This window comes from Ascidiella aspersa, chromosome 9 (genome assembly GCF_963924565.1).
Source record: "Ascidiella aspersa chromosome 9, kaAscAspe10.2, whole genome shotgun sequence".
In the NCBI taxonomy this organism is placed as follows: domain Eukaryota; kingdom Metazoa; phylum Chordata; class Ascidiacea; order Phlebobranchia; family Ascidiidae; genus Ascidiella; species Ascidiella aspersa.
The window spans coordinates 23700591-23715376 of NC_139455.1; the positions used below are offsets into that span (position 1 = coordinate 23700591).

Here is a 14786-nt window from a genome sequence, read left to right on the forward strand (position 1 = left end):
TAGTTATAGCATGTGTTAACAGTTCGTTCGAATAAGATAAACTTGACAGTCATAGTGACTAAACTAAATATAAATTACCTTACAAAAAACGTTAAGCACGGTTGCCAACATATTAACATGTTTTTAGCTCGGTTAAACGAAAAACGTGATTAGCGTCACGACGAAATTTGTCGACATATTATAAATCCGGTAATTTTAATCCCATTCTCCAAAACAAACTACGTGGCTCGAAAGATTGCGAAAATATTAATAAGGTTTTCCGCGGCCATTTTTGGGCTATTTTTAAAGTTTCGCAATGCGCGATTTGAGAACGGCCAAGTCTAGGCCCACACTTATTAAAGTCAAAGTCTAAACCGAATACAAAACACCGCATTAATGATCGGGCGGGTAATACTCGGATTATGGGCGAAGAATAAAGTCCAGAAGCGCCGCTTAATTCCAATTAAGCCGCTTGATTCGCCGTCCCAACTCCGAGGCAATGTTTCCGACCAGCACTTTTCACCTGCGGCGAAATTCACACGTACCGATGCCGGTGCGTGTCGGTCGCGCGCCAAACGTTGTGCGCTGTGGCGCGTGCGAACTCTGGAAGTTTGTTTTGTCGGAACTGGAAGTTTCTTGTCTCTGGTGCGAAGGACAGGCGTTGTGCACTTGTTCGTCACAATGCACGTCTAGCGAGTCGTTATAAAGACAGGGGTGATGGTGAGTTGGACAGTTAGTTGCATTTTGGACAACGTGCAGTGTCCACTGGTCACTTGTGATTTTATAAGTTTAGCATTTATTAGGTTTATTTGCAAAAGGTTGAGGATATGTAGAGCATTGCGAGTATGCGATCTCATATATTCATTACGAAGTTTTACCGAACTGTAGAATTTATTTTTATCTTATGTCAGTTGTATCAGAGGTTTTGTTAATGAGTTTATCAGTGAGTTTTTCAAGAAAATTATGTTTTCATTATCTAAACCACAAATGTCAGGTTGCTCCTGTAAAACATGCTTTAATAATAAGGAAAAATTAAATTTTTTAAAATAAGGTTTAGGAAGTTTCTCCTTGGCGTTGATTTTATATTTTTCAAGAAATTTTCTGTTACATAATTCTTTCGAGTATTGATTGGATTTAACGTTCGGCGCTTTTAAATTGAAGAGAAATTGACGCCGTAAAGAAAATAAACAAGTGCTTATGATTTAACTGCCTATTTGAGCGGAATCTTTATGTAAGGGGTAAACGGGTCCTTATCCGTTTAACAGGGATTTAAAATTGCTGCCAGCTTTCAACCAGATAACTCGAAAAGTCGTGTCAAAGATGTAGGCTTTTTTTCGCATGGGTTTTACTGTGTTTTGCGAAAACATTCGGTTATGCTACAGAACCACGAGTGTATTTTTGTACAGACAGAAAAAGCATATCTATACGTGAAAGGCTTAATAAGAAGCGTTGACAGAGTTAAACAAAACAGGTAGATGAGTTCCTGACTTCGAATGTTGCTTTATCAGCAGAAAACATAACTTGTTGTTTTTCGTTATTCTAACCCCCCTGACTGCGAAAACACAAACCAGGTGGTCGTAATACAAAGGGGGGATGACACAGGGTTCTTTTCTCGACAAAAAGGCTCGTTTACCTCGCTACTCAATTGCCACGGGGTTTAGCGAAAATATTAACTCGCGCGTTCTAAAAGTCCGACTCCGTCATTGTTACGTCACAGTGGCCAGCCGGGGCGAACGCGCGCGCGTCGATCTCTGTGACGAAACAATGGGACCGTTGAACAAACAGAGGCCGGCGCGCGAAAACAAGATTTGCGGTGTTTGAATGAAAAGGAATATTATTGTAACAAATCGTGGGTTAACGCCGGTCGCTTAGCCTTGCTTGTTTTATCAGGTGTGAATGTTTGTGAGGCATTTTTTCCCGAAAAATCGAATATTTATTCTAAATTTTCCGCCACAGAGCTCTTTAACAAACGATTTTCAAGATCTGTGCGTAATTTTGTTGTTGCTGTGCAGATGTGAAATTTTGTGAAACTTTTGTGTTAGTGTCAGACGAGAGATTTCTCAGTAACGCTGCTATATAACCGACTTGCAATGTATTTTGATTTTGTGATAGTTCAAAGTTTACTTTTTATTAAAAAGAACAAACTTGTATTTTTAGGATGGTTTCAGAGCAATTTTGCGCCATTTACCGCAGTTCAGATTTGTACATTGTATTTATAACTTTATTATTTCTACAGAAAAAATATTATATTTCTAAAGCAAATAGCAAGAAAATCGCAAAACAAAAATGCCGACCAGAGTCTTGCAAACGATCACCAACACCGTCCAAGCGTCACGGCCGACAAAGGCGACAAAAGCGACGAAAGCAACAAAACCAGTGGCCAGTAGCAACAACACAAGCCACTCAAACAAGCAAACAAAGCAAAAGAAAACCCTGAGAGTGAAAACCCTCTACAAAGTGTTCAGGGACAAACCAACCAACGTTCCCGAGTCCCATAATGACCAGCAGAGGGCGCAGTGGCTCGACGCCGTCCAGAAGGCCGCCTGGCGCCGCGGCCTGGCCTACAGCTCCAGCTCTACATCATCGAGTACGTCAGAGGACGATGACGTCAGCAAACGTGAGATGCTGAACAGGATAAGGGAGAGGTTAGTAGTGTTGTTTAATTTAAAGAATGTTGTCATGCCTTGATACCGGGATCAGTATTTTTTCTTAAGTATACGATATATTAGACATTTAATTCAATAAAGGTTCTACATTTTAGTTTTTGATTTTCGAATGTTGAAAGGACTTTTTATATTAATTAAAATCTTGTTCTGCAAACGCGCAGTACCAACAGACCATTTGCGCAGTAAATTTTGATTTGCACTGCCAAGTTTTTATTGGGATCCAGCAATGAACCTGTACAAAGTGTTTAAAATATTGTAAAACCACAAAAATACGTAGAATCTATTTAATTAAAACGAAAAAAAAATGAATATAGCTGTTTCAATGATTCTTGTAACCCTTAAGAAATATCCATTCTCACTAAAACAGTGTTTTGCCCAGGGTACACTGCAGGGGATTCCCCGTTTTGCAGTAATGAGCTGGAACTAATTTGATTTTCTGCTCGTTTTTAGTAAGGAAACACTCGCTATTGTGGTGGAATTGAAACCTTTACAATAGGCGTGGCGTGGGAACGTAGTCTGACCTTTGTTGAAAATTCAGAAACAGTGTAAAAAAACTTAGAAGTTAGGACAATTCGGGTCGAAAAATCTTACATTGAACTGAGAGACTTACACTTATCGAAAGGAGGTGAATATTCTACAAAATATATTGGAAACGCAAAAAGTTTCCGAAAAATGGACCAAATTAAATATCGCGAAAAGTGAAATGAGGATATGGACAATGGACATAGCTTCACTCACTTTAACGCAGTTAAAACATTTAACAGTGACTTTTATTGATCCGCAATTTGTTGAGCAACCACTCTACTAATGCATATTATTCGTTTGGAGCATAATAGCTAAAGGTAGCAGTTAGACGTAGGCTTAATGTTAAATAAGTCAATAAAGTAGGTTCCAGTTTTTAGCATTTCGAATAATTCTTTATTTAACTTACATTAATTTCGAACTAAGAATATTTTGAAAACGCCCACAAAATGCTACCTAGTACAGCAGTTGTTGTTTTGCTAAAATTTTTGTCCGCATTGCAAACAACGATAACCCGCTGACATTTGTCGGATAAGGTCTCCAACTTTTTGCGCCAAATCGCCCGATTGCGCAATCTCGCTTCCGAATCGCGAACGCGCGAGCTCCAGGCGGACAATAGGCCGCGCACCTACGTAACAATGGGCACACGCGCGCGCAGCGATAGGCAACTTTCTCGCCGGCAACTTGTACCAACATAAATATTGCAACTGACCCCGGTTTGCGGCATTCGGTGTCGACTGGCGCAGGTGAAAGTGATTTGCGTTGAGTTTAACTGTTAAATTTTGAAAGGCAGTGTGTTGAGTTTGTGTAGGTGTAAAATGGTGAACATCCAGGTTAAAGTTATAACCTTCGGAATGTTTTTTTTGTAGTTTTTTGGCACTGGTTGGCTTCAACTTATAAAAAGTTTAGTTTGGGCTAGTTCAACAGAAACTTTAAAAACTGTGCTTGATTTTGAAACTTCTGCCAGGTAGCGAAAGAAACTTTAAAAAAACAAAAGAAAAAACATTTTTTTTTAGATAATTTGAAAATGTGTGCAAAATTACCAGAAGAACAAGATATTCGCATAGCCTAAATTTTCGAAACAGAATACAAAAGCAAAATGGCTTAATAATTTATCATTTGAAAATCTGCAATTTAAAATTCAACTAACTATCCTTTCTGTTCAGATTGAACCAATACGATTCCTGTTCGGACAATAGCTTTGCCAGTAGCAGCAGTGATAACGATTCAGACAGTGACGTCATGAACTACGGAGGCGGCCCCGGGATCCGAATGCGCCAGGTGCGCCGAATGCGCCAGATCGGCCAGAAGTCCACCACATCCCTTTCTGACGCCGTCGCTTCAAGTAACGAGGAGCTCTCTGGCGCCAGCATGCGGTCGCAACTCTCGATGCGATCGCTTCCGCAAGAGCGCAGTAGAGACCCAATTTCGAGATCTGGCATCGTTCAATCAAAATGTAAGTGATTGTTTTGTTTTTTTAAAGCTTAGCCATTGAGTATTCGTATGACAGCTACATATTTTATATTGCTGTCGATAAATGTTGTTCCCATTCGGTTATAAATTAATATAACCGGAGGTTTATTGTCACGAAGACAAAAAGGTAAAAATCCTCTTCCGATCCGACAATTGAACTGGCCAAATAATTAAGTAACCTTTTTTTCTACAGAGTAGCTTTACAAAAACGTTGGTTGTCATGGTTGTAAAGTTGACAATTTTTTTAAGATGGACTGAAGAATATTTATATGGTGCTAAAAATGCACCAATTCTATTCATTTGACGTAAGGTTTGTAGCATAAAGGTGCGCTAACTAAACAAACTGAAAAGCGAGATTTCAAACATTTTAATCTTTCAAGTTACTCGCCATAGTTTTAAATCACAATGTTCAATAAGTGGGAAAAATATTCACCTCCATAATTGAATAACTTTAAAAAATAGTCCAACATCGGCGCGGCCGCGTTTGGAAGAACGTTCAAATTCCCAAAGAGCCACGCGTAACAAACGCCATCGCTCATACGTCACAATCGTGTCGATGCGTCATCGCCCGCGCCATGCATTGTGACGTGTGAATGCGACGACGGCGACGGGCGTATGTCGCGATCTGAAACGAAACTCTGGCAGATGCGAGCGCTTTTTTGCGAGGCGACAAGTGAAAATACTTTATGGCCGGCCCAGATAGCAGCCGCGATGGTTTTATTGTCGCTTGAATTCGGTCGAATCTGGCGATTTCGGCCAAATCTTGTCTTTGTTGTTTGACTTGCTCGTTCGGGCGAATGAAGTTCTTATTCTGGACAGAAGATTCGTTGTCGGGATTTCGTGGAATCCCGCTGAATTCGGGCATCTGATTCGCGAAACGCACAATCACGCATTGATGGCGATTTTAGGATTTGAACAGAATTAATCGCAGATTATATGTTATCTATTGTTTACCCTCCAAAATAATCATAAGCGATATAATTCTCTCATTTAACGTTTTTAACTGACAATATTTAGTGTTTTTTTTAAATAAAAGTTCAACTTAAAACTGCAAACAAGTTACACCTGTATTCTTCAACGATTTAAGTTTTTTCTAAACTGCCAAAATATAGTTTTTTTAAACCTAACGTTTAACTTTAAACCTACAAACAAGTTACACCTGTTTTAATGCGACAACTAATGATCTATAACGGTTTAAGTTGACAAAAAAGCGTGGCCATTACAGAAAAGCGAACGCTTTGTCTCCTAAAAACCAAAACACGCCAATTTTCCTTTTCAAAGTCGGTCAACGCCAATTCGCTCGGTCGCCTGTCCAGCTCGATCGATTGTTACGTCACAAGGCATGTAGGTGAATCCTGTTTGTTGGGGCGCGAAGTCCATTCTTTAAAAGTTGTTCCTTTGTTGAAAATCGACTTTTACCGATTACGGTCGCCTCTGGAAAATCTGTTAATCCAATTTCGGTTTGTCTTCGACGCGAAAGTTAATTGGCCGTAGTTTAAGATAACTTCGATTGAAAATCTGCAAAAGAAAGTATTTTTCTGATATTTTTTAATTGTTCATATAGTGTCCTTCAAAAAATATAAAACATTTTATTTATTTTTTTGCTTGATAGCATTGTAAGTTGCAATTGATCAATTTCTTATTAATTTCCTTGATTTAAGTTAAGAAAAATTAGGTTTATTTAAAGGAATTAAAAAATGTTTCAATTCAAAACGATTTTGGACAAATTTTAGCCAACAAAATATTTTCCCAACTTTATCATAGAGTAATCGAAATTTAATTTAAATTTTTTGCGTTTTTTTTTGTAAGTTTAAAACTCAAGAAAAAAATGATTGCGACCCGTTAACGAACGTAAATCGGCCCCAGTGGAATCAAATTGAATTTGCGCCCGTTGGTCCGTATCTCCGTGAAATTCGTTCGCGCAACAAAAAAAAAATTCGATAAGCGTCTCTTCGCTTGGCTAAAGGGACGTCGCGTTGCTGCCAGGCGACCAGATTTGATTATGACGTAGCAGGGACGCTGTGTGACGATGCGAATCGCCTGTGTGACATATTGCGGCGAAATAAATCGAAAGTTCGCGCCAGTGGTTGAATGCTTTGTTTTTTGGTTCTTGGTCGTCGGTTTGACGGATTGAACAATGTTGACTTTTACATTTTTTTTCAATTTTGTTTAATTTAAAATATAAATTTAATTAGAACTTCGTATTAAAGTATTAAAAACGCTTTGCATCTCAATTTTTATGGAAAAATTAAAAATACTGATTTTCGTAGCGTTTTTCGTCTTTGTCAAGCCAACAATGACACGCTTCGCTCATTTTAGTAAACAAAATTGAAATGAAGTAATAGGCTTCGAAAAAAAGCCTGTTGCAAAGTGTCAGCTGCTTTTTGAGGTGCCTTGAAACGCCCAGGATTAGTGGAACCCGGGTGTGTTTGCTTTTCAAACTTGTGCCAGGCCGCGAAAGGGGATTATAACACGAGTTTTCGCGTCCAGAGCAAATTGCTGCACTGGGCAGAACGCTGGAACGGCACACCTCGAATAAACCGAGGTGTGAGCGATTTTCGACACTTTCAAAGCTGCCCGTGCGCGAACTGCTGAATGCCATCGTTACGTCACAATGCGCCGTAATCCGACTGGTTATTTGAAAGTAAACAAGGTTGAAAAAACAGGTTTTCAGCTAGGCAAATTAGATTGGTTTGTTTTTAGGGCAATCTTAAGATCAATATTAAAAGCCTAAAACCTGAAAACGAGTGCAACAATTTTGTAATGTTAAAGAATTTGTGATTTTAAAGTAAAAATCTCCGAAAAAAAACAGATTTGTAATTAAAAGTATAAAATCTCCAAAAACAACTTTAAAAAATCGAAATTTTAACACCGGCTTTCAATTGGTATCCAGTCGTCCAAAGTCTAGCCTCGTTATTTTGTGAAACTTTTGTAGCGAACTTCAGGCGCAGCGGCAAGCCTTACAGCCGAGTCACCTGTATGCAAACCTCAGGTCTCGGGCCAGCGCGAAAATCTACAGGCCATTGTTCGCGGCGCCCTTGGCATTGTGACGTGGCGCTGTTGGACGCGTGAGAATGTTGATGTGGCGCGTGCGAAATTTTAAGCAACAAAAACTGCGAAAACAAGTCCAACTTTATATTTGAAAGTTTGATCTGGAATAGGAGACAATTGAATCTCGCGTAACTTTGTTTTTTGGAAACCATTGTTGTCCGAAAATTGACTAAATTGCATAGTTTTTCTGGTGTGTCACTTTCTCAAACGCAAAATCTTACACTGTTTTCACAAAATGTGCGGTATTTTAAAGGAAAAAATGTTATTTTTAATTATAGAACCGCTATTATGTCCAAAGGCTGCGGCACACCTTATCCAGCGTCCTAAAAACTTCTTAAAATTTAATTCCAAACGACAAAAATCGGCCAAATTCCCAGGACTTCCAGCCTTGAGTTGGTGTTTGCGTCTTACGGAAACACATCAAGCTGGCCTGTCGGCTTATTTGCCCTACCAGTGGTGTGTAAGCCACTCAGGTCTACTGTACAATGCAACAGGTCCCCGCTAATCCACTTTTCTCACCTTGTGTGCATGAATTGCAGCGGCACTTGGGAAACAGGCCCCACTTTAAGAACTCGGAAACAGTTCCACCGGGTTTTATTGCACTTGTGCCCTTGTCTTTTTGGGGCAAGTGGGTCTTTGTGAAATTGGCGATTGAGAAGTGTAAAGAGTTAATTTGTTCCGATTTGATGCGTAAAAATGTCAGCACAAAATTTGAATTGTATAGCTTTAATAGCTATTGTTTGGCTAAAAGTCACTTCTGTAAAAGTTTTCTGTAGGCTACATTTTTGACATTATTTAAAAACCTGAAGCAAAATATGTTTTTTTTAAAAATTATCTGCACAATTCATCTTTATTATTAGAGTTTTCTGCACTTTTACAATATTTTTTTAAATCCAATGAGCAAAAAAATGTACTTAGAATATTTTTGGCCGTTACTTTTGTTTTCCACAAGCAAAAACCAGTATTAAACTTGTTTTGTTCCCCTCCAACTCCCAATATTTACTCGGCCCAGCTGGTGTCTTGCGTGTGAACCTTTCCCTAGGCCAGCGCGTGGCACCCACTCGCCCGCGGCGCTGCTGCGTGACGTAACAGCGGCGTCATTGTGACGTCGGGCGAGAAAAAGGCGAAAGGGCAAGAGTCATAAGCGAGCGGTCGGGGCATGGGACTCGTAATACACTTGACTTGTGCGCTGGAGAGAAGGCGGTCGTTAGTTGGTTGAACTGACAATCTCGTAAAGTTATTTATTATCTTTGCAAAGTTTTTTGTTTTTTAGCCCCGCTTTTGTGCTAATGGGTTAGTTGTTTGGTTGAGCTGAAGATTTGATTATTATGGTTTAGTATGTATCAGCTCCAAGTTAAGCGATTGCTTTTCGATTTTAATGTTAGAGATGTTTAGTGGAAGATAGTTTAGTGCAGAGTTATTCGCGAATTCTAAACAGTTCTTTAGTATTTCGTTTCTCGTATTTTGGAAATATTAAAGGTGGCATTAGGGCAGCGATATTTCTATACTTGTTCAAGGCAGAATTTATAAGATGTTTTAATTTTTTTTCAGCTTTAAACCCAAAACCGTAGCAAAATATTTAGTTTTGCAAATTTTCTGTTTTAAAACTTTCCCGCAAAAATGGTCTGCGTAAAACTCAGAGGTAAGTTACATCTAAACAATAAAAAGGCGCCGACAATCAAATCCCCTTAGCATTTGTTTGTTTGATCGTCAAATCGCGGCGACATCTAACTTCGCTTTATGACGTTACACGCGCGCCGCCTCCATCGTCGTTAACCCGATTGTTTCGTCACACAGGCCAGCTGAAACTCGTGGTGTGCGCCACTTCAAAGAAACTCACCGTCACAGTGCTCGGACTTCGATTTCTACCGCAAGTCTGCAAACTTACCGGACTCGCCAACAAAGTCTACCTCAAGGTGAGAATCCACTACCGCTAGACGGCGCATCAGAGCCGTTTACTGTGAATTTGCGAACTTTTGGCTAAACACTTGTTTTGTAATATTGGGTTTGAAGTTAAAGTAGTCATTTTACCATGAGTTTGCTTTTGTACAAACAAAACCTTTTTAGGTTGAACAAAATTTTACTTATTCTTGCAATTTAAAGCTTTTGTTTCAAAAGTAGTTTAAATCGACTGGAAATGCCTTTACCTCGTTATGAACATTTTTATAATTTATTGTCTTATATAAAATATATGATGTACACATGAATAGTTTTTGTTTCCAAATTACATTTTTTGGACAAATTTTCAACAAATCAAAATTTCCGCTTGCAGGTGTCCCTATGCCCTGACAACGACAACCGATTACGTCACAAAACCAACCCGGAAGTAGTCCAGGATGACGTTACAACCCTCCACGATACCTTCACATAGTAAGTTAAAAAAATTATTCCTAAATGTTGACCAATAAAAAGATTCATTGTGGTTTGATTTTTGTTTTTTGCCGATTTGTTTTATTTAAATTTATTTTCTCTTTAGTGACATCACGCGGCGCGACGCCACTCGTCGTTTGTTGATTTCGGCCTGGAGCAAAGTCGGCGATGCGAAACGCCCTACCCTCATCGGATGTATGAGCTTCGGAATCAGAAACATCCTGAGCAACCAAGAGGTAAAAAAATCATTTTAAACGAAAGTTTAAAAAAATATGTCGCCGTAGGAATAGCTAACAGCAAAATTCCTTTTACAGCCTTAAAATACTTCTATGCGAAACTGCCATCAGAAACCAAAATGCCACATCCCTATGCAGATGTCCTTGTGCTGACTATAGCTGCCATCAATTGCTGTTTATTCATCTTGTTGTTGTTTTTCTTCAGGTGATCCAGGGATGGTATTACTTCCTGCGCGATTCACTTGGTCGCAAGAAGCACTTAAAGGTCAAAACCAACTCGAAGATCGAGCAAAGTAGGTCAAAGTTGATTTTCGCAAAACTGTTTTTGCCCAAAAGTATTTCAGCTCTTATATAAGTGTTCCAAGTTGTGTGCCAAGTTTTATCCTGCAACTTAAGAAGAATTCTTTGAATATGACACGTGTATTACCAGCAAATAGATTTCTGAACGATTTTTGCTTAAATTCCACTTATGTGTTACTTTGTATCAAATCTGTATATATATATATATAAATTTGTAAACCCTAAAACTCCAACCCGGATTTAAAGAACCAACAGTACTATTACTGAAACCCAGAAAATCTAACAAATCCCTTTTTTCTTTTTCCAGCTCTCTTGTCCAAACCTCGTCGTGCCACTCCTCGTCACGTGACCGGCGACCAGCCAATCACGCACCTCTGCCGCACGAGGTCGCTGCCGAGGCGCCGAAGGTTCTCGAATCGTAGCGGTAGCAGCGACAGTTCGCTGGCAAGCGGTTATGCCAAGGTAGGCATTTTCCTCCTTCTTTATTAATCTATTTTGTTGCTTTATTGCCTATTGCTTCCGCCAGCGACCCGACGGTTGTCCTGCTGCTTTTTTTGCACTGGCGAGCGCATTGTGAGGAGTAGCCACGCTGGGTTTTGATGCGTATCTCGAGAGCTCGAGTTTTTTTGCTGATTTAGCTTTGTATGGTCGTTATCGGTCGTTGATTAGCAGTGTTTAGGTTATATTAATTAGTTTCGATTATTCAAAAAAATAGCTATCTAGGGATTACTTTTGGGTTTGAATTTAATTGAAAAATTCAAATATGTGTAGTTTTGGAAAGCAGATCAGATTTATTTAAAATTTTCAAGTATATTTTAAGGTTTTTTTTAACCTAATAGTTAATAAGGAAACCAGAAACAGATGTGAGACTTACCAGTTTTAAAATTCCATTTTTACTCCTACATTTTCTCAGCATCACATTACCTGAAACTAATTTTACAGCATATAGGAACTTCTTACCTAATAAGCAAAATTAAAAAACCCTCTCCCTGCCCCATGCAGACTTGCACGCGCGACAACTGCGACTGCAACTATTGCGTCATAGAGGAGGAGGAGCGTCTCCAAGAGGAGGGAAGAGAGAGGAGGCGTCTCTCCAAGCTCTCAAAGAGGAGAAGAGTTTCTAGCAACGAGCATCGTTTCGATCTCGTGCACTACAACCTCGACGAGAACCTTGAGTCCTCTGCTGTGACGTCACCGCTTGCACGTCACCACGAGAAACGTGACGTCATCCTGACGGTGGAGGTTCCAAGTGCGACACCGTGCGGCAAAAGGAACCTGCCGAGGAAGACTTATTCCTCTACCGACCTGATGATCTCCCAGGACGGATACCGCGCCGACCCGGATCAAGACGACGATGACGTGTTCGCGAGCGCTGACGTCAGTGATGACGTGCTGTGCGAGGCGTCCTTGCACCAAATGCAGACCAGGTCGGCTCGCATCGTGTCTCCTTCGTCCTTTCGCAGCGCGACGGTTACTAGGGCGGTTGCTAGGGATCAGCCAATCCGACCGCGTCTCGACTCCGTTGCTAGGTTACGCAACCTCCGCGTCAAGAAAGATCTCCCGGAGAACTCCAACGTCCAGAAGAGCTCGGAGCCTTCTTCCTCTCCCGATTCCGACGATCGCGGTTACCATAGCGACACCGGCGCATCCACGTCATCGTCTGCGTCATCATCGTCCGACGAGAAACCGCGCGACGTCACTCTGTCGTCCGGTGACGTCACTGAGGGGTGCAAAGTGATGGACAGCCTGCTCAAGGCCTGTGACGCGATGAGCAATGACGTGGCGCAGAATCTTGGTGACGTCACTGAGGAGAAGACGAAAAGCGCGAAATTGTAAGTTTCAAAAAATAGTTTCTGTTTATTAAAAATACTTTTTAAACTTTATGACGTTAACAATGCACACTGTTCAAACAGAACATGTACACAATGGCATTTACTTCTGTATGTGATATTTTGCGTAATCTTAGAATTACAAAAATAGAATCCTTATTAAATGAAGATAACAAATAAATTTGGTTAAACAATCTTTATCTAATATCTCCTACTAAAAAACAGAATAACAAGTGTTTTTTAAATTGTCTCTTATTTCTCAAACAATTCTCAAACTAAGCCAACTTCTGTAATTTTTTTTAACTAGAAGCAAGGGTAACATTTTTAAAGTACGAACTATAGATTTCCTATCAACACCGCTCAAAAATAACTCCAAATTTCTTTCCACAGCTTCTCGATCAAGACTTGGCTCCATCGCAAGACCGGTGACGCCGAGGCGCCCCAGAAGGCCAGCCCTGGTCTCAAGGCCTCCCACAGTCAGCGCCACACCCCCGGACACGCCCACCAAGACGCTGCCTCAAGGCTGCGACGAAGCTCGAGTCTGCGAAAGCCGAAAAGGTGAGCCTCTTGTGCTTGTGGTTTTTTATTGTCCTCCGCTGTTTCCCTAACTGCTGCTGCATTGCGGCAAGGCTTATGGGATGCTGTGGTTCGCGATTGTCTTGTGTTATAATGTTAAACGGTTTGCGTTCTGTTTTTGGACTGCTGTAAGCATTTAATTCTTAATGTCAAATTTAAATTGCTGGTATTTACAGTTTTATCTCCAAGCCTTTGGGCAAAGACAGTTTTCCCACTTAGCTACATCTTAAATATACGCCAATTTTGGTAAAGTAAAAATATTTTTTGCATTTTTACAAAAGCCTCTCTGAATATGCGAAATAGAAAAAATAGCTTATTTTTTTGTTGAAAAAAACTTGCAACAAGCGCCTTTTACTGACTATGCCTTTAGACAAAGCGCAAAATAGGATTTTTTTTATATTAGGATTTTTTTTAATTTTTTTTTCACAAAAAAGTTCAAATTGTAACAAGCGTTTCGTTCTGGTTTCCGCAGAAGTCCTTGCGATGCTTGCTTCGGCAGCGCCCAGAACCTCAAAGAGCTCCTGGAGAGAAAAGGTGGCATCGCCGCATTCCGCGTATTCCTACAGCGCGAGTTCAGCGAAGAGAACCTCGATTTCTGGCTCAACACTCGCGACCTCAAGCTGCTCGCCAAGCCCACCAAGGCCCGCAAGGCGGCGCTAAAGATCTACGAGCGATACGTGGCCGACGGCTCGCCAAACGAGGTGAGTTGAAAATCGAGATTTTGGCAATTTTCTTGTTTTCAAATTTTCTCAATTTTTGTTTTAAGTTTTAGATATTGTGGAAATTAAAATTTCAATAATTTAAAAATCAAAAAAAAAATAATAATAATTTTAATATTTCCCGAAAAATAACTTTCTAGTTCATACAGCTTTATCCCCGAGATAAAAAAAATCACAAATTTTAAGCGTTTTTTTTCTCTTTCTTTCAGATTAACATCGACTGTCAAACCAGGGAGGAAATTAAATCGCGGCTCCAAGACCCAAACGGTGCCACCGGGGCCTTCGACGGCGCCCGGGACCGAATTTACCAGCTCATGGACCGCGATTCGTTTCGTCGCTTTCTGGTTTCAGACCTCGCTCACAAATGCAAGGCTTAAAACTGCTCTCTCGCATCACCTTGCGGCCGCTGTTCTGTTGGAATTTTGACACGCGGTGGCGCAACTATTTACTATTAGGTAAGACTCGAGTTTCTAAAGTTGTAAATGTTAAACTATTTAGCTTTTTTATTAGCTGCGGATTTAAAATCATAAACTTAAACATATTTGGCTTATAATAATTCTTAAATCTCATACAGAAGTAGCTAGACTAGACTAAAATTTAAGTATTTTAACCACGGCTCTTTATTTTTTTTTCAGAATCCTTCTATATTCGTTTGCACAACTTCAAATCCCGGTTTTCAACGCTTTTGTATCCGCTTGTATTTGTTTGTTTTTTAGCCCATTTTTATTCAAGTTCCACCGTTGACTTTTCGCCTTTTTTCGTTTTCCTCTCTTTTTTGTTCTTTATATGATAGGAAATAAAAAACAAGTCACTTAAGTTTGCGTGGTTAGTTTTGTGTATCCTTAAGTTGTACGTTGAAGATTAAATCACAAAAGCTTGTGTGGCACAGACATAATTAGCTATAGACGTAATTACCCAGACTTGCATTTTATTCAGTCTGTGAAAAATCTCCCTATTAACCTGCACATGCTAATTCCTAATTTGGCAAAGACAGAAAGCTTTCCTGTTTTGTAACACAGCAAATGCAGCTGTGATGTTATATAGGTTTCACCTCTAGTATTTGTT

The 14786-nt window shown here is 39.9% G+C and overlaps 1 protein-coding gene across 1 annotated transcript; it reads left to right on the plus strand.

Moving 5' to 3' along the window:
- Positions 1 to 9209: 9209 nt before the first annotated feature.
- LOC146133720 (uncharacterized) lies at positions 9210 to 14488 on the plus strand. Its single transcript, XM_083396879.1, has 11 exons — positions 9210 to 9333; positions 9489 to 9607; positions 9964 to 10061; positions 10168 to 10297; positions 10503 to 10590; positions 10905 to 11059; positions 11600 to 12429; positions 12817 to 12984; positions 13475 to 13703; positions 13931 to 14176; positions 14357 to 14488. The coding sequence occupies exons 1-10, from the start codon at positions 9312 to 9314 to the stop codon at positions 14096 to 14098; spliced, it is 2007 nt and encodes a 668-aa protein (XP_083253005.1). The 5' UTR covers positions 9210 to 9311; the 3' UTR covers positions 14099 to 14176; positions 14357 to 14488.
- The last annotated feature ends 298 nt before the right edge of the window (positions 14489 to 14786 follow it).

Bases quoted from the DNA above. Each gene is read 5' to 3' on its own strand.
- LOC146133720 (XM_083396879.1), top strand. From the start codon at position 9,312: ATGGTCTGCGTAAAACTCAGAG. The intron at 9,608-9,963 runs GTGAGAATCCAC...TTCCGCTTGCAG, and splicing joins CCAACAAAGTCTACCTCAAG to GTGTCCCTATGCCCTGACAA. The intron at 12,430-12,816 runs GTAAGTTTCAAA...TTCTTTCCACAG, and splicing joins AAGACGAAAAGCGCGAAATT to CTTCTCGATCAAGACTTGGC.